At 38.7% G+C, this 16,332-nt stretch overlaps 1 protein-coding gene across 1 annotated transcript in view; it reads right to left on the bottom strand.

The window, feature by feature from the left end:
• Positions 1 to 16,332, bottom strand: part of PCNX2 (pecanex 2) — a 348,308-nt gene that overhangs the window by 23,920 nt on the left and 308,056 nt on the right. Inside the window, exons 27-28 of the mRNA XM_036756504.1 lie at positions 15,681 to 15,914; positions 12,686 to 12,789 (exon numbers count right to left, since the gene is read on the bottom strand). Coding sequence (XP_036612399.1) covers positions 12,686 to 12,789; positions 15,681 to 15,914 — 338 coding nt within the window. The remainder of the gene's footprint in view (positions 1 to 12,685; positions 12,790 to 15,680; positions 15,915 to 16,332) is intronic.

The following is a 16,332-nucleotide window of genomic DNA, read 5'->3' as shown; positions in this document are numbered from 1 at the left end:
TCTCACAACCTTGGGGCATTTTATTCTGAATTCCTCCCTGAATCCCAGTGAGGTAGTTAAATGACAAGTACAAGAAACATCATCCCTAATAGTGTTGAACTGGGAGAGAATGTGAAGGAAAACGTGTGTGAAAGGGGCTCTCTGAGGATGGCTGGCTCATAAGGATTTAATGACTTGGCTCACTGAACAAGTCTCTTGACTCAACACAATGCATTTAGACCTGCACATTAGGGAAATGGTTCTACTGATTACCATTTTAACATTTTAACATTTATTTGCAAAGTGTACTATGCTCATTAATTTCTCCTCAAAACTCCTTGGAGAGAGATGTCCACATTCAGTGGTCAGCTTGGACAGAGGAAAATGAAAATGTGAAGCAGTGGCCACCAGGGCTCCTCATTGACAGGAAAGACCATTTGAACCTCAGTGAGAGAGAGAGGATGTGTCTTCAGAATGCAGACAAGTTTCCTATGAATTGCCTTGGAGCAGTGAGGCCCTCAGGCCTTCTGGTACAACGGGGCACAGTGAATTTGCTACATAAGACAATCTATGCTGGTTTACTTTCCTAGTAAGGGAAGGGACTAAGGCCAAGGGTGGGGGCTTTTAAAATGTTTACAGAGATTTTTTTTCTAAGCCCTCAACTGAAAGCATTTTAAAATATACCCTGTCTCCAGGGAAGAGAACTAAGTACTGAACTGAGAGAGAGCTAAATCCTGGAGATGGGGGAGTAAGGGGTGGGGAGGGGTGGATTATGTTCCAGGAAGGACTCAATTCAGTCCTACACTCAGGGATCTATAGGGATAGCTCTGTAGAAATGTATACATAAGAAAAACACCATTCCCATTTCATGGATAGAGGAACTGACAACCTAAGATGAATGGGTTTGCCCAAGGTCTCCTAGCTAATCAAAAGTAAGGCCAGAAAGAAGATACGGGGGTCCAGGTTGCCAGTGAATTTCTGTCTCAACTATATTTTAAAGGAACAAAATTTGGCTTTGGTTTAGCAAGGGCCAAGAAAAACAAAGTTTCACCCAGGACTTGCACAGATGCTGAGCTCTGATCCAAAGCCATCTCCAAACAACAACAGATTATATGAAGTTTCTATTTTCACTGAAAATGATATATCATGCCACTCAATGTTGCTCACACGGAATGGTGCAAAATGAAGAAAATACAAAAATAGAATTTTTTCTCAGCACCTTAGAGATGAAACACTCAAACTTTATGATGCATATATCACTTGTCTTGTTCTCTAGAGAAGGGAAATCTCTCCTTAATTGCATTTTCTTAATTATTTCAGGAGAAATGAAAAAAATATGTGGCTAGAGAGGGTAGGAGTGAGGTATTGGAAAGAAGTAGGCACTAGACACAGATAGCATATTTCTGATTTGGATCTGATAAAAGCTCTTGAATTTCCAAGCTGGAAAGAACCTGATTCTCCATAGGGATATACACGTACACACACACACACACGCACACACACACACACACACACACACACACACGTACACACACATATACACATACGCATACACATACACACATACATACACATATACATACATGCAAAACATAGACACATTCATATACACATATGTGCATATTTATGCACATATGTATAGCTAGATACATTAGTGTTTTTAAAGTGATACATGTATATATCTTCAAAGAATAATGTGTATACATGTATATACATACTATATATTTAAAGGCAGTAATGGAAATGGTGAGAGATATCATGGTACAGAGGCTAGATGACTAATCCTGAAGTCAAAAGGACCTGCAAACAAGCCCTGTCCCTGCCAGAGAGATGTGACCATCTCTCTAAGACAGTAAGTTACAGCCCATTTACTGTCCAGAATTGACAGAAGGAGTTTCTACTTCAGGAGTTGAAATCACAGGTCCAGACTAAAAAAAAAAATCCTCTTTTACCTTCTCAGTCTGCTTTCCATAGTACTACTTTCTATCTCCTCCCCACCCCATCCTTCACACACACACACACACACACACACACACACACACACACACCCAATATACACACCAACAAACAGCTGCTGAGAATCTTCATTGCAGAGAAACTACCATACAAAGCAGAGTTCATTTGAGGGAAGCAAGGTGAAGCAGCCAGCACATAGCCAGGGAAAGCCCTCTATGAATGACAAAAGGCATCCAGGTTGTTGGCTTTGCCAGTCAGTCAGGAAAGAGCACATTGAGTTGTGAAGAGCACTAAATTAGGTGCCTTGTAAAATTTAAAAAGAAAGAGAAGACAAAGTCTTTAAAGATAGATTTTAAAACCTTTTGAGGAAGACTGAACAAAACGAGATTTAAACACATAAGCACATTTATATCCCAGCAACACGTGAACATCTATAGAGCCCTAATTCTTAACAGACATGTATGTGCAGAATCTTTTCTTAAACAGAAACACCACTAGAAAGAATGTGCTTCTTTAATGAGATTGATTAATTCTATGTGCCAGTGTTGTGTTAAGTGCTGGGGACATGAATACAAAAAGGAAAGAGTTCCAGCCTTCAAGACATTTAAGGAAGACAGTCCAAACATGTAAAAGGTGTCTCAAAAGTTTAAGTGCAATTTTCACCTAAAATCAACAATAATGATAATGATTATTAATAATTATAGATAATGTATATATTATTATACATAATAACTGGGCATCTAGGTGGCTTGGTGTATAAAGCGCCTGGCTTGGAGTCAGGAAGATTCAACTTCCTGAGTTCAACTCTGGCCTCAGAAACTTACTAGTTGTGTAACCCTGAGCAAGTCATTTAACCCTGTTTGACTCAGTTTCTTCTTCTGTGAAATGAGCTGGAGAAGGAAGTGGCAAACCACTCCAGTATCTTTACCAAGAAAACCCCAAATGGGGTCATGAATAGTCAGACACAAGGAAAAAGGAATGGACAGTGTATAACACATTAATATGTATTAATTATGTGTTTTTCCTATATAATTAATAAGGTATTAATATATACCATAATGGAATATAGTAGTTATAATAATAATAGAGATGGTTATGATAATAATAGATAACATTTACATAGTGTTTACTGTGTGCCAGTCACTATGCTAAGCACTTTACAATGATTATCTCATGTGATCCTCACAACAACCTTGTAGTAGGGTCTATTATTATCCTGATTTTACAGATGAAGAAACTAAGGCAAACAAAAGTGGAATGGTAATTAGGGTGGGACTTTTTGTTGTCTTCTCTTTTGGAATGCTGAGGCCATCAAGTGCCTTTGATGAGTCCTGCCTTTGTTTCAATTGGAAATCTTTGATTGAATCCGGAGTTTTTGATGACCTGCTTACTTCAAGGGAAGGCCTAGTTCACATGGGTTTGAGTCACATGGTTGTGATGCCCTTTGACCCTGAAGAAGTATATATAAACTCAGAGGTTAGTGCTTTGTCTTTGGGGGTACACTCATTGAAAGAGTGTTGGTGATGAGACTCTGGGTAGCCGCTGAAGTAGCACCCCGGCTTTGAAAACCCAGATGTTGGTGCTTCTCTCTGGTAACTATGTATGTATTATGATTTGGTCAGACAGATAAAAGCCTGTCTGTTGATATGTTTGTAATTTCTGTTTGTATTTGCTCTGAAGTTCAGGGTGCTGACTTTTCCCCCTGAACTAAGTCAATGGTATACATATGTTTAATAGTAAGATTGTTAACCCTTAAAGTTGATTTCTTTAGAAAAGCAGATCAAAGAATCTGTGCTAGCAGCCCTTCTATGTGCTGGTGTTGTTGGTCTTACACCTCTACAGCAGCTGCAAGTAACATTGTTGTTACAAAAGGTTAAGTAACTTGCCCAGAATCACACAGCTAGAACGTGTCTGAGGCTGGATTTGAACTCACATCTTCCTGACTCCAGGCCTGGATCTCTACCCACTGGGCCACCTAGCTGCCCACATTAATACTTTTGGGACACCCTATTTTTTAAAAAAAAATATACATACATACATACATATGTATATATAGTATACGTAATGAATACAGGCTAGTTTGGAGTATGAGGGGAGGTGGGGGAAGTGGTGTGGGTATCACAAAAATAGCTTCTTGTAGAAGGTGGTGATTATGTTAGTCTTGAAATCAGGGATTCTAAGAGGCAGAGAGGTGAGGAAGGCTTGTACTCCAGGCATGGTGGACAGCACCGGGTGCTGGGAGATGAGATGGACTATGGAACAACAGGTAGGACAGCATGGCTGGACTGCAGTAAATATGGAGGGGTGTAAGAAGTTTGGAAAGGTAGGAAGGGGTCAGATTGTAAAGACGCTTAAATGTCAAACAGAAGAATTTATATTTTATTCTAGAGGCAATAAAGAAATGATAAACAGCTGATACTTGGATGTGGGTTTTTGTTTTTGTTTTTAACTTGAAAAGGTTGTTTTTTTAATTGATTTTGCTTTGATATTACACTATTAGAACAGTAGTATTTAGCTTCCCAGGAACAAATGTATAACCACAGCCCCAACTGAATGAAGGCTTATTAAAAGGAATAGTCCCTCTGAAGTAAAGAATGTTAGGGCCCTTAGCAGTCATGTAGTCCAACCCTTTCAACTTATGGATGAGGAAAGTGAAGCTCAGAGAAGTCACATGACTTGCAAAGCATTGTATAAGTAGTTAACACTAGAGATGGGACTAGAACAAGCATCTCCTGTCTTAGGACCGTACCCTTTGGCACTGCTTTGTTGTCAGTTTACTTCTCTTTCTCAGCACTCCAGGAGTAAGTTTGGGATCCAGTTCGTAAGTTGGAAGAAATTGGTGTTAGCCAGTGAGAAAAGTCACAACCTCATCAGACCTCAATTTCTTTATCTATAAAATGAGGGACTTGGACTGCCATAGATGACCTCTAAGATCCCTTCCATCTCTCAAGCTAGGATACCACAATCAGAGGCAGTTTTCTTGATTTCAATGCCAGTCTTTCACTAACTATGCCCTGCTGTCTTTTACCCTTCTATCCCTTTGTTAAGATAACGTTTTAGCCAGCAAACAGTCACTGTATTATGCTAGTGATTTAAGAATACCTGGTGACACATTTGAACAATTGCACCGATCAGAGAAAAAGCACTTTCTTTTAGCTAAAGTGAGCTTAGCTCTGCCTTCATTCAATGCATTTCGTCTTCCTCACCAGAATCCAATCTATTAGATATCTCTGAATTCTGAGCAGCTCTGTCTGGTTTGTGGCCCACTGACTCTGATTCAGCTTTGCTTACTACTTCTCCTGCTTACCAAGTTCCTTAAGCCAGGGCTTGCGTCCCAGCTGCATTTTGCTCACACAGCTAAGCTAGCATTTGGGTTCCCTTGTTCTCTTCTTCAGTTTAGTAGTCTTCCCTAGAGTGAAGTCAGGATCTAGAGCTGAAGGGGATTTTAAAAATTATCTGATCTAATGCCTTCACTTTACATATAAGGAAACTGAGGTTTAGACAGGTTATGGGACTTGCCCAGGTTATATAAGCAGTGACCTGAGATTTGAGCTCAGGTCCACTCGTTTTCCTCTCCTTGCTCTTTATGTTATACCATGCTGCTCTCTCTCCAAAGCCTAATCTTAGCTAGGGTTTTTCTATGGTCTTTTTTTTGTCCACTCTGGGTAGAGGGCCCAGTTCAAACAAGTTCAAACAGGAGGGAGGGTGGACATTGCAGATGTGGGTTGATGGGCAGCCACAATGGGTTGAATGTGTGGGTTCAGGCTTTCATGTGCCTCAGGCGTCATATGAAAGAGCCCTGATGATGCAAAGATTTCTTCATGTCCCTCTATGGGACTGCTAACACAATAATCAATTTAATCATGTTAGTTAATTTCTGAATGCTGCCAATATACAAAAGCATTTGCAGGTTGTGCAGAGCCTTCTGCTCTAGCACAATCCTTTAAATGGAAAGCTTAGAGAACATATGCACACAATTAAGTCTGATTTACAGTCTGGGTTTACCCATGTTTACTGATTAGTAAATGAGATACTTGCAAACCATGTACAAATCTCTGTAAATCACTTCTGGAGAGACGATATAATCTGAATCTCTTGGACTGGAATATGGGTCTCCTTATTAATGATTTCTAATCTCATATAGATAGAGAACAAAGCAAACATGTGTATCATGTCTGACTTAACAGAAAGACTACCAAAGAAAACTCACTGCCCAGGAGAAGCTCATTGACCAATATGTCTGTGGAAATAACAATGAGTCTCAAAAGAGGTAGAATATAACCTCTCTGGGGACAGAGATTTTTTTCCCCTCTTTTTTGTTTTTTTTCTCTCTCTTTGGTTTTTCACCTTCCCTCCTCCCTTTTTCCCTCTCCTCCTTCCTTTTCTCATCCTTCTTTTTTCTTTCTTTTCACTTCTTCCTTCCCTCTTCCTTTCCTTTTTTTGTCTTTAGCCATTCATGTTAATAGCATACCCACTGTATATGCTTTAATGTCTTAGTTACTCAGAGTCTGAGGTACAGTAGTTAAATGTCTTATGACTCTATTGACCATTGTGGGAGGAAAACTCTTAATCAATTTGCTTGATTTGAGTCATCAGGAATTTCCCACTTTTTAGATCAATATCACCTGAAGAGATAGCATAATATAGTGAATACAGACAATGCTAGCCTTAGAGCCAAGAAGACCTGAGTTCAAGTCTCTCACTGACATATACTGTGTGACCCTATGACCACTGACCTCAATGCCCTCTCTAACAACTCTCTAAGATTACAGACTTCCCTTACTTGGGGAAGTCAAATTCCTATCCCAATAATCTTCACCACACACTGTGAATTGATAAACTACAGACGTTTCTGTATAAAAAAATCAATCCATAAATTTTTTTCTTCTTAGAACACTAATGCAGGATATTTACTAGACCATTCACTGATACTGACTTGCTGTGGGACTCTGGGCGAGTCTCTCAATCTCTTCAGGCCTTGGTTCCCTCATCTCTAAAATTAGGGGATAGAACTTGATGGCTAAGGCCCCTTCCAAGTCTAAAGCTAGATTCCTGTTATATGGTGGCTCTGAAAGTCAAGCCAAATAATGATCCAGTTTTTAACTTTCTCTCATGTGTTAGAATTACTATGCAAAGATAGCAGTCATACAACTGGAGCTATTCTGACTTCCTTTAACTCGTAGAATGAACTCTAATTAGGACACCAGTAAGGACACTGGCAAGCATAGTCCAGTCTAATGACAGCAACCTAAATTCTAAACTTGAATTCTGATTGTCGTTTGCTGAAGAGATAAGACACTCTGCCTCCAACCCCAACTTAGGGAGCCCCACTCTTCCTTTCAGACGAATGCAGCTCAGGCACCATCATCTGCCAGGAATCTTTCTTGATTCCTCCAGCTGCAAGTGCCCCATCTCGTTTTTAATGACTCTGTATATGTTTGTATTTTTTCACTTTATATTTATGCCACACATATTGTTATATATACTTGTCTCCAGTTAAAATGTAGCCCTTGCCAATTGTGATTGCTTCATCCCTTGTATTTGTATCTTCAGCACCTAACACTCTTGACCTTGGACTATCATACCCTGAACCCAGTGTTTGCCACTGTAATGGCTCAGTAGAAAGGACCAGAACCCCATTCCCCATCACAAAGGAACTATCCTTTCCTTCGTTCTGATGAAAATCCATGCTACAAGTCAGGAGTGGGAGAATAGTTATTGCAATCCTCAGAGAAATAGTGTTGTAGGTAAAATAGCCTGATAGGTCAACATTTGACACACATATCTCTGATTACCAATACTTTATTTAAACCATGTACGGTTGATTAATTTTTCAATTCTATTTCTGGAAGATCTTATAGGGTGAATAAAGACAAACCATTTATTTTCTTAGTAGAATGTTCCTGGGGGATGTGGATTGTAAATTTTTTTTTCTCTGTATCCCTAGAATTTAACACCTTAGTAAGAATTTAAATGTTTGTTGAACTGAATTGAAATGCTGGAAGTCTCTTGCATTACAGAATCCTCCTTGATGTAAAAAAACCCAACCAAACAAACAAAAAAAGCCACCCTTGATTTTATTTTTACAAAATGCCCATTTATCTGCTTTTTTCTTCCTTTATAGACCAAGAACTGGGCAGCATCCAACTCATTAAATAACCTGTCATGTATTTGGAAATGATAATCAAGTAATTTCTTAACCTCCAAGCTAAGTGACACCAACTCCTTTGACTTCTCATGAGAATTATTCCATCCTTATAAATAATTTTATTACTTTTCCAGTTTTCCCCACACTTGGTAGACTTTAAAATAAGGGCCTGCCCTGTCTGCTTCTACAGTTTTACATTTTCCACCTATGTTAAAACATTCCAGTATCACAGTAGTATTTTAAATAGCAACACTCCTTTGCACAGTTTCATTCAGTTTGTGGTTTATTATGACTTCCATGTCATTTTATTAGTCCTTCCTGATTTTGTAAATGGGGTGCCTTATTTTATTGAGGAATGCCTGGGGTGGGGGGGGAAATAACATTGTAATAAGGCTGTAGGGAATAAGAGGACCCAGGCTTTCATCACTAAATGACTGAGATCTACTTTAGTGAACCTAGAAAACACTTAGCTTATTCATGCCTAGGACTGAGTATTCTCAGATCAACTGATAACTGTATGAAATTCAGTGTATGACCATAACATAACTTATTTCCCACAAAGTACATTTCGGGCAAGGCCCATAGACTGAACTTCCCAAAAGACAATGTATTCTTTGTGGTGAAGCACTATCAAAACTAGATGCATTGGATATGCTCCAAAAACATGGTGGATCTGACTTTTTTTTTCTTCTAATGGTGGCAGGCAGTAGACAGAAAACATGCTTTAGGTCAGGTCTTCACCTTTTCTGTGTATTATGGACTCCTTTTGGCAGTCTGGTGAAGCCCGTGGATTTCTTCTCAGAATAATGCTTTTAAATACATAAAATAAATTGTATAGGATTATGGGGTAAACCAAAAATTAGTGAAAATAAATATGTATATTTCTTTTCCATCTAAGTTCATGGACCCCCTGAAATCTCTCCACAGATCTAGTAGGGTCTGTATGTCTTAGGTTAAGAATCCTTGCCTTAGATGATGCTGTGGTTAAGAAACATAGACAGTCTTGTCTAGGAACAACAGATAAGGAACAACCTTTTTTTGAGTTAAAGAGAAAAATTAAACCACATCATGGGACTCCAGAATGGTGCGGGTCTCATCAAGCTGTAGCAGCCACGGTTATTTTAATCATTCCCTGAAAGTCCTCAGTGCATTGTCAATAACCTTGAGGTCTTTCCAAACCTCACAACATTTGGAAACAAACAAGTGGAATTGACTTATTTTAGGGCATGAAAGTGAAGAAAATAAAGAAAATCCCATTGAAATTGAATTTTAAAAATAATAAAAGAAGCAGCCAGCAAGCATACTGCTCAATCAAGAGAAAATGAAAGGAGAGCAACAAATGAAAAGCATGGACCTGACATATTCTGAATGAGGTGTTCAAAGAGAAAGGTATTAAAGTAGTCTTTGAAAACATTTGAGATATGAAACAAAAGAGTGAAATGCTGTAAAATGCATCTGTTTACCTTTAAGTGGGAAGCAGTTACAAAATAAAATTTTTGAGAAAAACTCCTTAAAATGATGAAAAGCTAGCTTGTTATGATGTCTTCTTAACTACTTTGTTGAAATACCACAGAGAGCATTCTGCTGCCTCTCAGACTGTTTGGTCCCTGCAAAAAACTCAGATTCTTTGTTATTGGCCCCTTTCTACATTACCTTGTATCTGTGTGTGGTTTCAATAAGAGCAATGTTCTGAGCAGACATCATACTGTTTTAGGAAATCTGTGAATGACTTCCTGCAATCTTGAACAATCATCTTATTTGTTCATGATCAGGATACTCTCTGTGAAGACTGAGAAGATATTTGTCCTGCTGGTAGGTTGGCTTGTTTGTAATTTGTTGGGGTTTGGGGAGGTTGCAAGATGGAGGGAAAGAATATGTCTAGAATATACCCTAATGGAACATATTAAAGGCAAGAGATTTGGCTTTCCTCATACACAGAGAAAGGTAGGAGGTGCTGGGATGCAAGACTTGAAAGGTTGATGATGAAATAAACTGCTCTCCTCATCCTTTATTACCTCCTCATTCTTATTGACACTTAGCAACTGCTTTTCCCAGAGTGAAATTACAACATAAAATGATAGCAGGAAGTTAGCCTGCCTCCTTATCAGTCCACAATTTACAACCTCTTTCACCTAACAGGTTGCCACTACTGAATTATAGCAGACTGATAATTTATAATCCCTTTTAGCAAGGACTTTATAAGAGGAAAAAAAATACATTACAACGTTTCTCCATTCGCATGAGGTGGTTGGCTAGGTTACAGGGGACCCAGAGAAGAGACAACTACCTTTTGCCTGCAAGGGATGTGTACCTTATTTGAATAACCCACAAACTAGGGACATGAAACAACAGGAGAACTCATTTGCTGACTAACCTAGGGTAAATTTACCCAGTATAACTTGAGTTTAGTTCCCCGAAATCAGTGGTTCTCAGAGGATGTACCACCCCCAAAGAGCTTTGGCTAGGAGCCCTACGGAACTTGCTTTTTGAATTGCATGTGCATTAGGTAGTCTCCTCCTCTCCTGTTGGATGCTAGTGAAAGTGTCTTCTCCCCCATTAGTTTTTCTTAGAGTATGTTGTCTGTATCTGTGTTTCATGACCATTGTTTCCTACCTCTTATTTTATTTACGAGCATGTCATATCCCCCTAGTAGATGGTCAGCCTCTTGTGGGCATGGACTGTGCCATTTTTATGTTTGTAACCTCAGTATCTAACACAATGCATCATATATAACAGACATTTAATAAATATTTATTGAATTGAATGACTTTTAATAAATAAATAAAAATTAAATAAAAATAAATAAAAAATGAAATAAAATAAAAAAGAACTATTTATTAATTTCCTAGTATCATTTTACTCATCTGTGCAATGAAGATAGGGCAGCTAAGTGGCACAGTGGATAAAGCATCAGGCCTGGAGTCAGGAAGACTCATCTTCATGAGTTCAAATCCAGCCTCAGACACTTGCTAGCTATGTGACCCTGGTTAAGTCACTTAACCCTGTTTGCCTCAATTTCCTCATCTGTAAAATGAGCTGGAGAAGGAAGTGGCAAACCACTCCAGTACACTTGCTAAGAAAACCTCAAATAGGATCATGAAGAGTCAGACAAATGACTCAACAACAAAAACAATGAAGATAACACAATGTCCCTTTAAGGTCTGAGAGGAAATGGGGCATCCACACAGCTGCCCCAAGCAGCTCAGAAAACTCTAATTGTTTCTCCTCTAGTTACCCGAAGGCCAGTTATGCACAGCGATTCTGAGAGCTCACCTTCCCACTTCATTCACAGAGTTTTTGTGAATAGCCAATTAATTACATAAATTGCTTAGCAACCTTAAAAGCATTATGTGGATAAATGAAAAAAAAAAGGTTTTTATTAACTTTTCACTATGTGCTAGGCACTGTGCTAATCAGAAATAAAGACAGCTCCTGCCCGTAAGGGGCTTATATTCAAATAGAAGTTAACTTGTCTATGGGAGTGATGGCCAGGAAGGGAGTCTGGGGTTTGAGAAGTTACAAAGATTGCAAATTAATATACATGTGACGCCTTTTCAGAAGATTGTGACTGATTATTGTGCCAGGCCAAGAAGTGAGGAGTGGTGTGGGGGCAGAGGAAATGGAGCTATCATCATTATTAGTATTCCTCAGTGAATAGCAAAATATATTTACTTTCCTTTTGGACCCATTAGCTCTTTGCAAAGTGACATCTTTTGTTCTGATACATCCCCCAGCAATTTATATGCATATTCACCGGTGTTAATTTTTTTTTCCAGGGATAGATTTCACTTGGTATCTTCCAAGATACATGGGGATGGGTGTGTTTCATACATCTAAAAAGCCAGAAATCAAGTCCCAGGAAATATGGGCACATGTGAGTGCTTGGTATAGCTAGGAACATTTGGATCTCTCATTGAGACCAACTCTAAACTATTTCTTTAATAGCAATCTTTGAGTGTGGAGTGTAGGGACAGGGCTGGGAAAGGAAAATTAATATCACTTGATCTTCAAATATGATTTAAATTAGAAGGGAATTATTAAACTCAAATTGGTATAGGAAAAAAATTCATTTGTTAACAACCTAATAGGCAAATGAGTAAAGGATCTTTGATTTTATCAGTGTGGGAGAACTCCTGGTATGAGAATTTTTCTTGCCAACGCAGATTTCAACCCATCTATGAATTGGTAGATAATAGTATAAAAGATTTAAAACTGGAAAGGATATTATAGGTCATGAGGCTAATAGAGGTTAAGCGATTTATCTAGACTTACACAACTAGTAAATATTAAAGGCCGTATTTGAGCCTACTTCTTCCTGCCCATTGATCTAGTGTTCTATCCATGATGTCCTTCTAAAAACCTATTAATCAGTGCAAATATCTCTATCTATATATCTCCAGTCCTTCAAACCAATCTAGTCAATAGCTTTCTAACCAATACAAAAAGCCTACCTTAAAAACAAAGCAAAATCTCCACTTTTTTTCCCCTTCCCACTCCAGCTTAAAATGGTCGCAATATCCCCTTAATGTCTGCAGAGAAAATGTAGCATCCACACAAGTGCCCCAAATAGTCAAGAAGATTCCCGTCATTTCCTCTAGTTACCTGAAGGCCATGTTGTGTGAGGCAGTTCCAAGAGCTCGCCTTCCCATGATGCACAGGGCAAAGGAAAGAGTAACCAAAGGAGAGTCCTCATCACTGTCCAAATGCTGTAAAAGTTGAGAAACAAGAAGGATCATTTTACTTGCAAAATGAACCTACAACAACAAACTCTACTATGCTAGAAAATTTATTTATATGCACAGAACTATAGAATTTAGAGTTGAGACTTTTGAGATGCTTTAACCCAATCAACCAAAAAATGCAAAAACCCCTACAGTAGCATCCCTGAGAGATGATCACCTAATATCTGCTTGAATACCTCAAGTAATAGGGATCTTACCACCTTATTATTGAGTACATTTCATTGTCGGATATGGCTAAAACTTAAAGGGACTACAAAGGGGGTGGTCATTTGGGGAGAAGGAGGTTTTGAAAGTTAATATGGGTACTCAAGTCCTATTGGTTCTCACCTTATTGAAGCTCCAAATGTGGACTCTTAATCTAAAAATACTCAGTGTGCTCTTTGGTTTCTGAGAAAAACCACAGGCCATTAATTTATTGATTATTTACTAGCCTAATTAATAAATTGGTTATTATTTACCCCCCCCCAAAAAATACTCAGTGTATGAGGTGGGTATGAATTTGGTAAAGATTAGTAGGACTCCTTTGAATACTCACATTAACAGTACCTGGGGGGTGGGGCTTATAATCGTGGTCTCCTCATTGGGAAACGAGAACCTTATTTAAGCACACACACCCAAAAAAATACTGAATTCTCTTTCAGTGGGAAGTCCTCTGCATTAGCTCCAATTACACAATCTACAAATAAATATCTTCTTGCAAAGACAGTTTCTGTCAGAAGATCTTAAATGATTCACATAATGGCGGGATATCTTTTGCAAGAAAAAGAACTCCTTCAACCAAAGAGCAAAGACACGAGGCTTGCAATTCGCCGAGTTTACCAGCTGGGATTTCTGGGCTGGCCATCAAGATGATCACTCACAGACCACAGCTTGGTTGGGAGAAACCACTGTGACCCGTGAGACTGGCTACTCTGATGAGAACAAGTTTCCTCATTGCTAATCAATAAGCATTTGTTACTGAGATGTAGCGCAGGCCTTGCTAATCATCGTGGGACAAGTTGAGCTGGATGAGACCATAAAGATTATACGGTTACTCACTGGAGGTTATATTATTCCTTCTAATGTTAACATATCATGTATACATATACATACATACATACATATATATATATATATATACACACATGCATATGTGTGTATATTCTATCCTCTATTACAATGTTAGGTTATTAAAGGCAAGAGAATGTTTTTGCCTTTCTTTGTATACTCAACACTTAGTACAGTGAATAGAACACTAGCACACAGTAGGAGCTTAATAGATGCTTACTGATTGATAACCTTCCCCTTCCCCCATACTTTTATTCTTTGCTGAAGTTGTCCTGAACTTGAAACTATTAGGCTCCTCTTCCTTTCTCCCCTACTCAAAGCCTTGGTTTTTCAGAAGAAGCATAGCGAAAATGGACTTTCAAGCTATGCTTTCATGCTTTTTTTCATTTTTTATATATGTGGACATTTCTATAAACACACACACATATATATATATATACACATGTATTTATAGGCATATGTGAATTTGTCTATGTCTATACATACATATGTGTATATTTGGGGAGGTATGTGTATAGGTATATACATATGCATACACATACATATATGTATACACACACACACACACACACACACCATTTTCTTTGTCTCATGGCTAAGGGACATCATTCCATTCCAGAATTAACCCCAGTATATAAACAATAGAGCCCATATGAAATAGTCACAGTGGTTGTTCGGTTGTGTCCAACTCTTCATGACCCCCTATGGAGTTTTCTGGGCAAAGATACTGGAGTGATTTGCGATTTAATTCTCTAGTGGATTAGGCAAATGGAGGTTAAGTAACTTGCCCTAAGTCACACAGCTAGTAAATGTCTGAGGCTGGATTTGAATTCAAGTTTTCCTGCCTTCAGGCCCAGCATGTTGCCCACTAAGCCATCCAGCAGCCCTAGTCATAGTGGTACCAAAGTAGTAAATTAGGTCATAGGATCTGCAGATCTGTGATAATAAATGATGTGTCATTAATTGCACTAATTGGCAAATCGAGCTGAAGATAGATTTTAGCAGAAATACACTTTGACAGTAGGATTTAAAAACAAGTTTCAAGGATAAAGTTGATGAAGACGGCAAACTACAGTGGCCCTAAGATACCTGATTTCTGCACAAAGGTGTAGGGGGTGGGGAAGGCTGCTATATTCATCCTTTCATTATATTATAACTAATGATTTTTGAAAATCATTTTTTCACCTAAACTGTGATTTTATTGGGATAGGGAATTCTCAGTGAGGAAATTTCCTCTATCAATGCAGGATAGCACTTACTCTGAAACTTGTAGTCTTAGAAAGTCACCTGTAGCAATGAGAAATGAAATTATTTGTCCAGGGTCACATAGCCATTGTATGTCAGAGGGCAGGACTCCAAGCTAAATTGTCCTGACTCCACTATCCTATCCACTATCCTATGTTGCTGCTCAGTTATTGAAGTCATGTCCAACTCTCTGTGACCCGATTTGGGGTTTTCTTGGCAGAGATACTGGAGCGGTTTGCCATTTCCTTCTCCAGCTCATTTTATAGATGAGGAAACTGAGGCAAACAGGGTTAAGTGACTTGCCCAGGGTCACACAGCTAGTAAATGTCCAAGACTGGATTTGAACTCAGATCTTCCTGACTCCAGGTCTGGCACTGTGGTGCCACCTAGTGCCCTGCATCCACTATGGTATACCACTTCTTGAAATTACTCAAGTGTTAATCTCTTCTACCTAAATAAAATCAACTATATAAAAACAATGAATTCAGTAAGCATACTGCAATTGTGTTCTCTGCCCGTAATGCTGTGAAACCTGACCTTGCTACACATACATCCCCACGTACCTCTCGTCTTTTGTGTGCACAAAACTGAATCCATTCCAGATACACATTACAGTAGCTTGCTCTGGTTATCCCTTGAAGACACGGAACATAATCGTCGTCGATGTTAATGCTGAACATTGCAAGATCACGTTCAATGTAGTGCCACTTGGCAAAAGGCTGCAGGGACTTGAGGATTGATTCGTTTTTGATCCAGGACAAGAGTTTAGGAGAGCTCACCGTAAAGTATATTATACTCTGTAGAGGAAAAGCAAGATTTGAGAGTCTTTCATCCATTACAAAAGTTGAAAAAGCTACACCTGAGAAAGGAAATCAGGCTCCAGAGAATAAGAAAATTTTCATATGTCCTCTTAGCCCTGTTTCCTGTTGGATGTATCTCATAAAACCACTTGTACATTTCTAAAATGTCCTGTTTCAGCAGCTGTAGGGATAAGGAAGAAAGTCATCAAAAAACAATGGTTAATAGAGCTTCAGCGACTAGAATTGCAAAAATGGATAAAAACAATATCCCACTGCATAATCCTATAGCTATCTCTGCCTTTTTAGATGGAGAAAGGGGCACACAGGGCATGTGTTATATTCAAGAGTATAATTAGAACCATCAAAGGCTTTCATGAATGTTGGGCTACAATGATCGAGGCTAGGTATACTCTTC

Source organism: Trichosurus vulpecula, chromosome 4 (assembly GCF_011100635.1).
Source record: "Trichosurus vulpecula isolate mTriVul1 chromosome 4, mTriVul1.pri, whole genome shotgun sequence".
Classification (NCBI taxonomy): Eukaryota; Metazoa; Chordata; class Mammalia; order Diprotodontia; family Phalangeridae; genus Trichosurus; species Trichosurus vulpecula.
The sequence above is the reverse complement of the archived record's forward strand: the minus strand, read 5'-3'. Positions and strand labels throughout refer to the sequence as shown.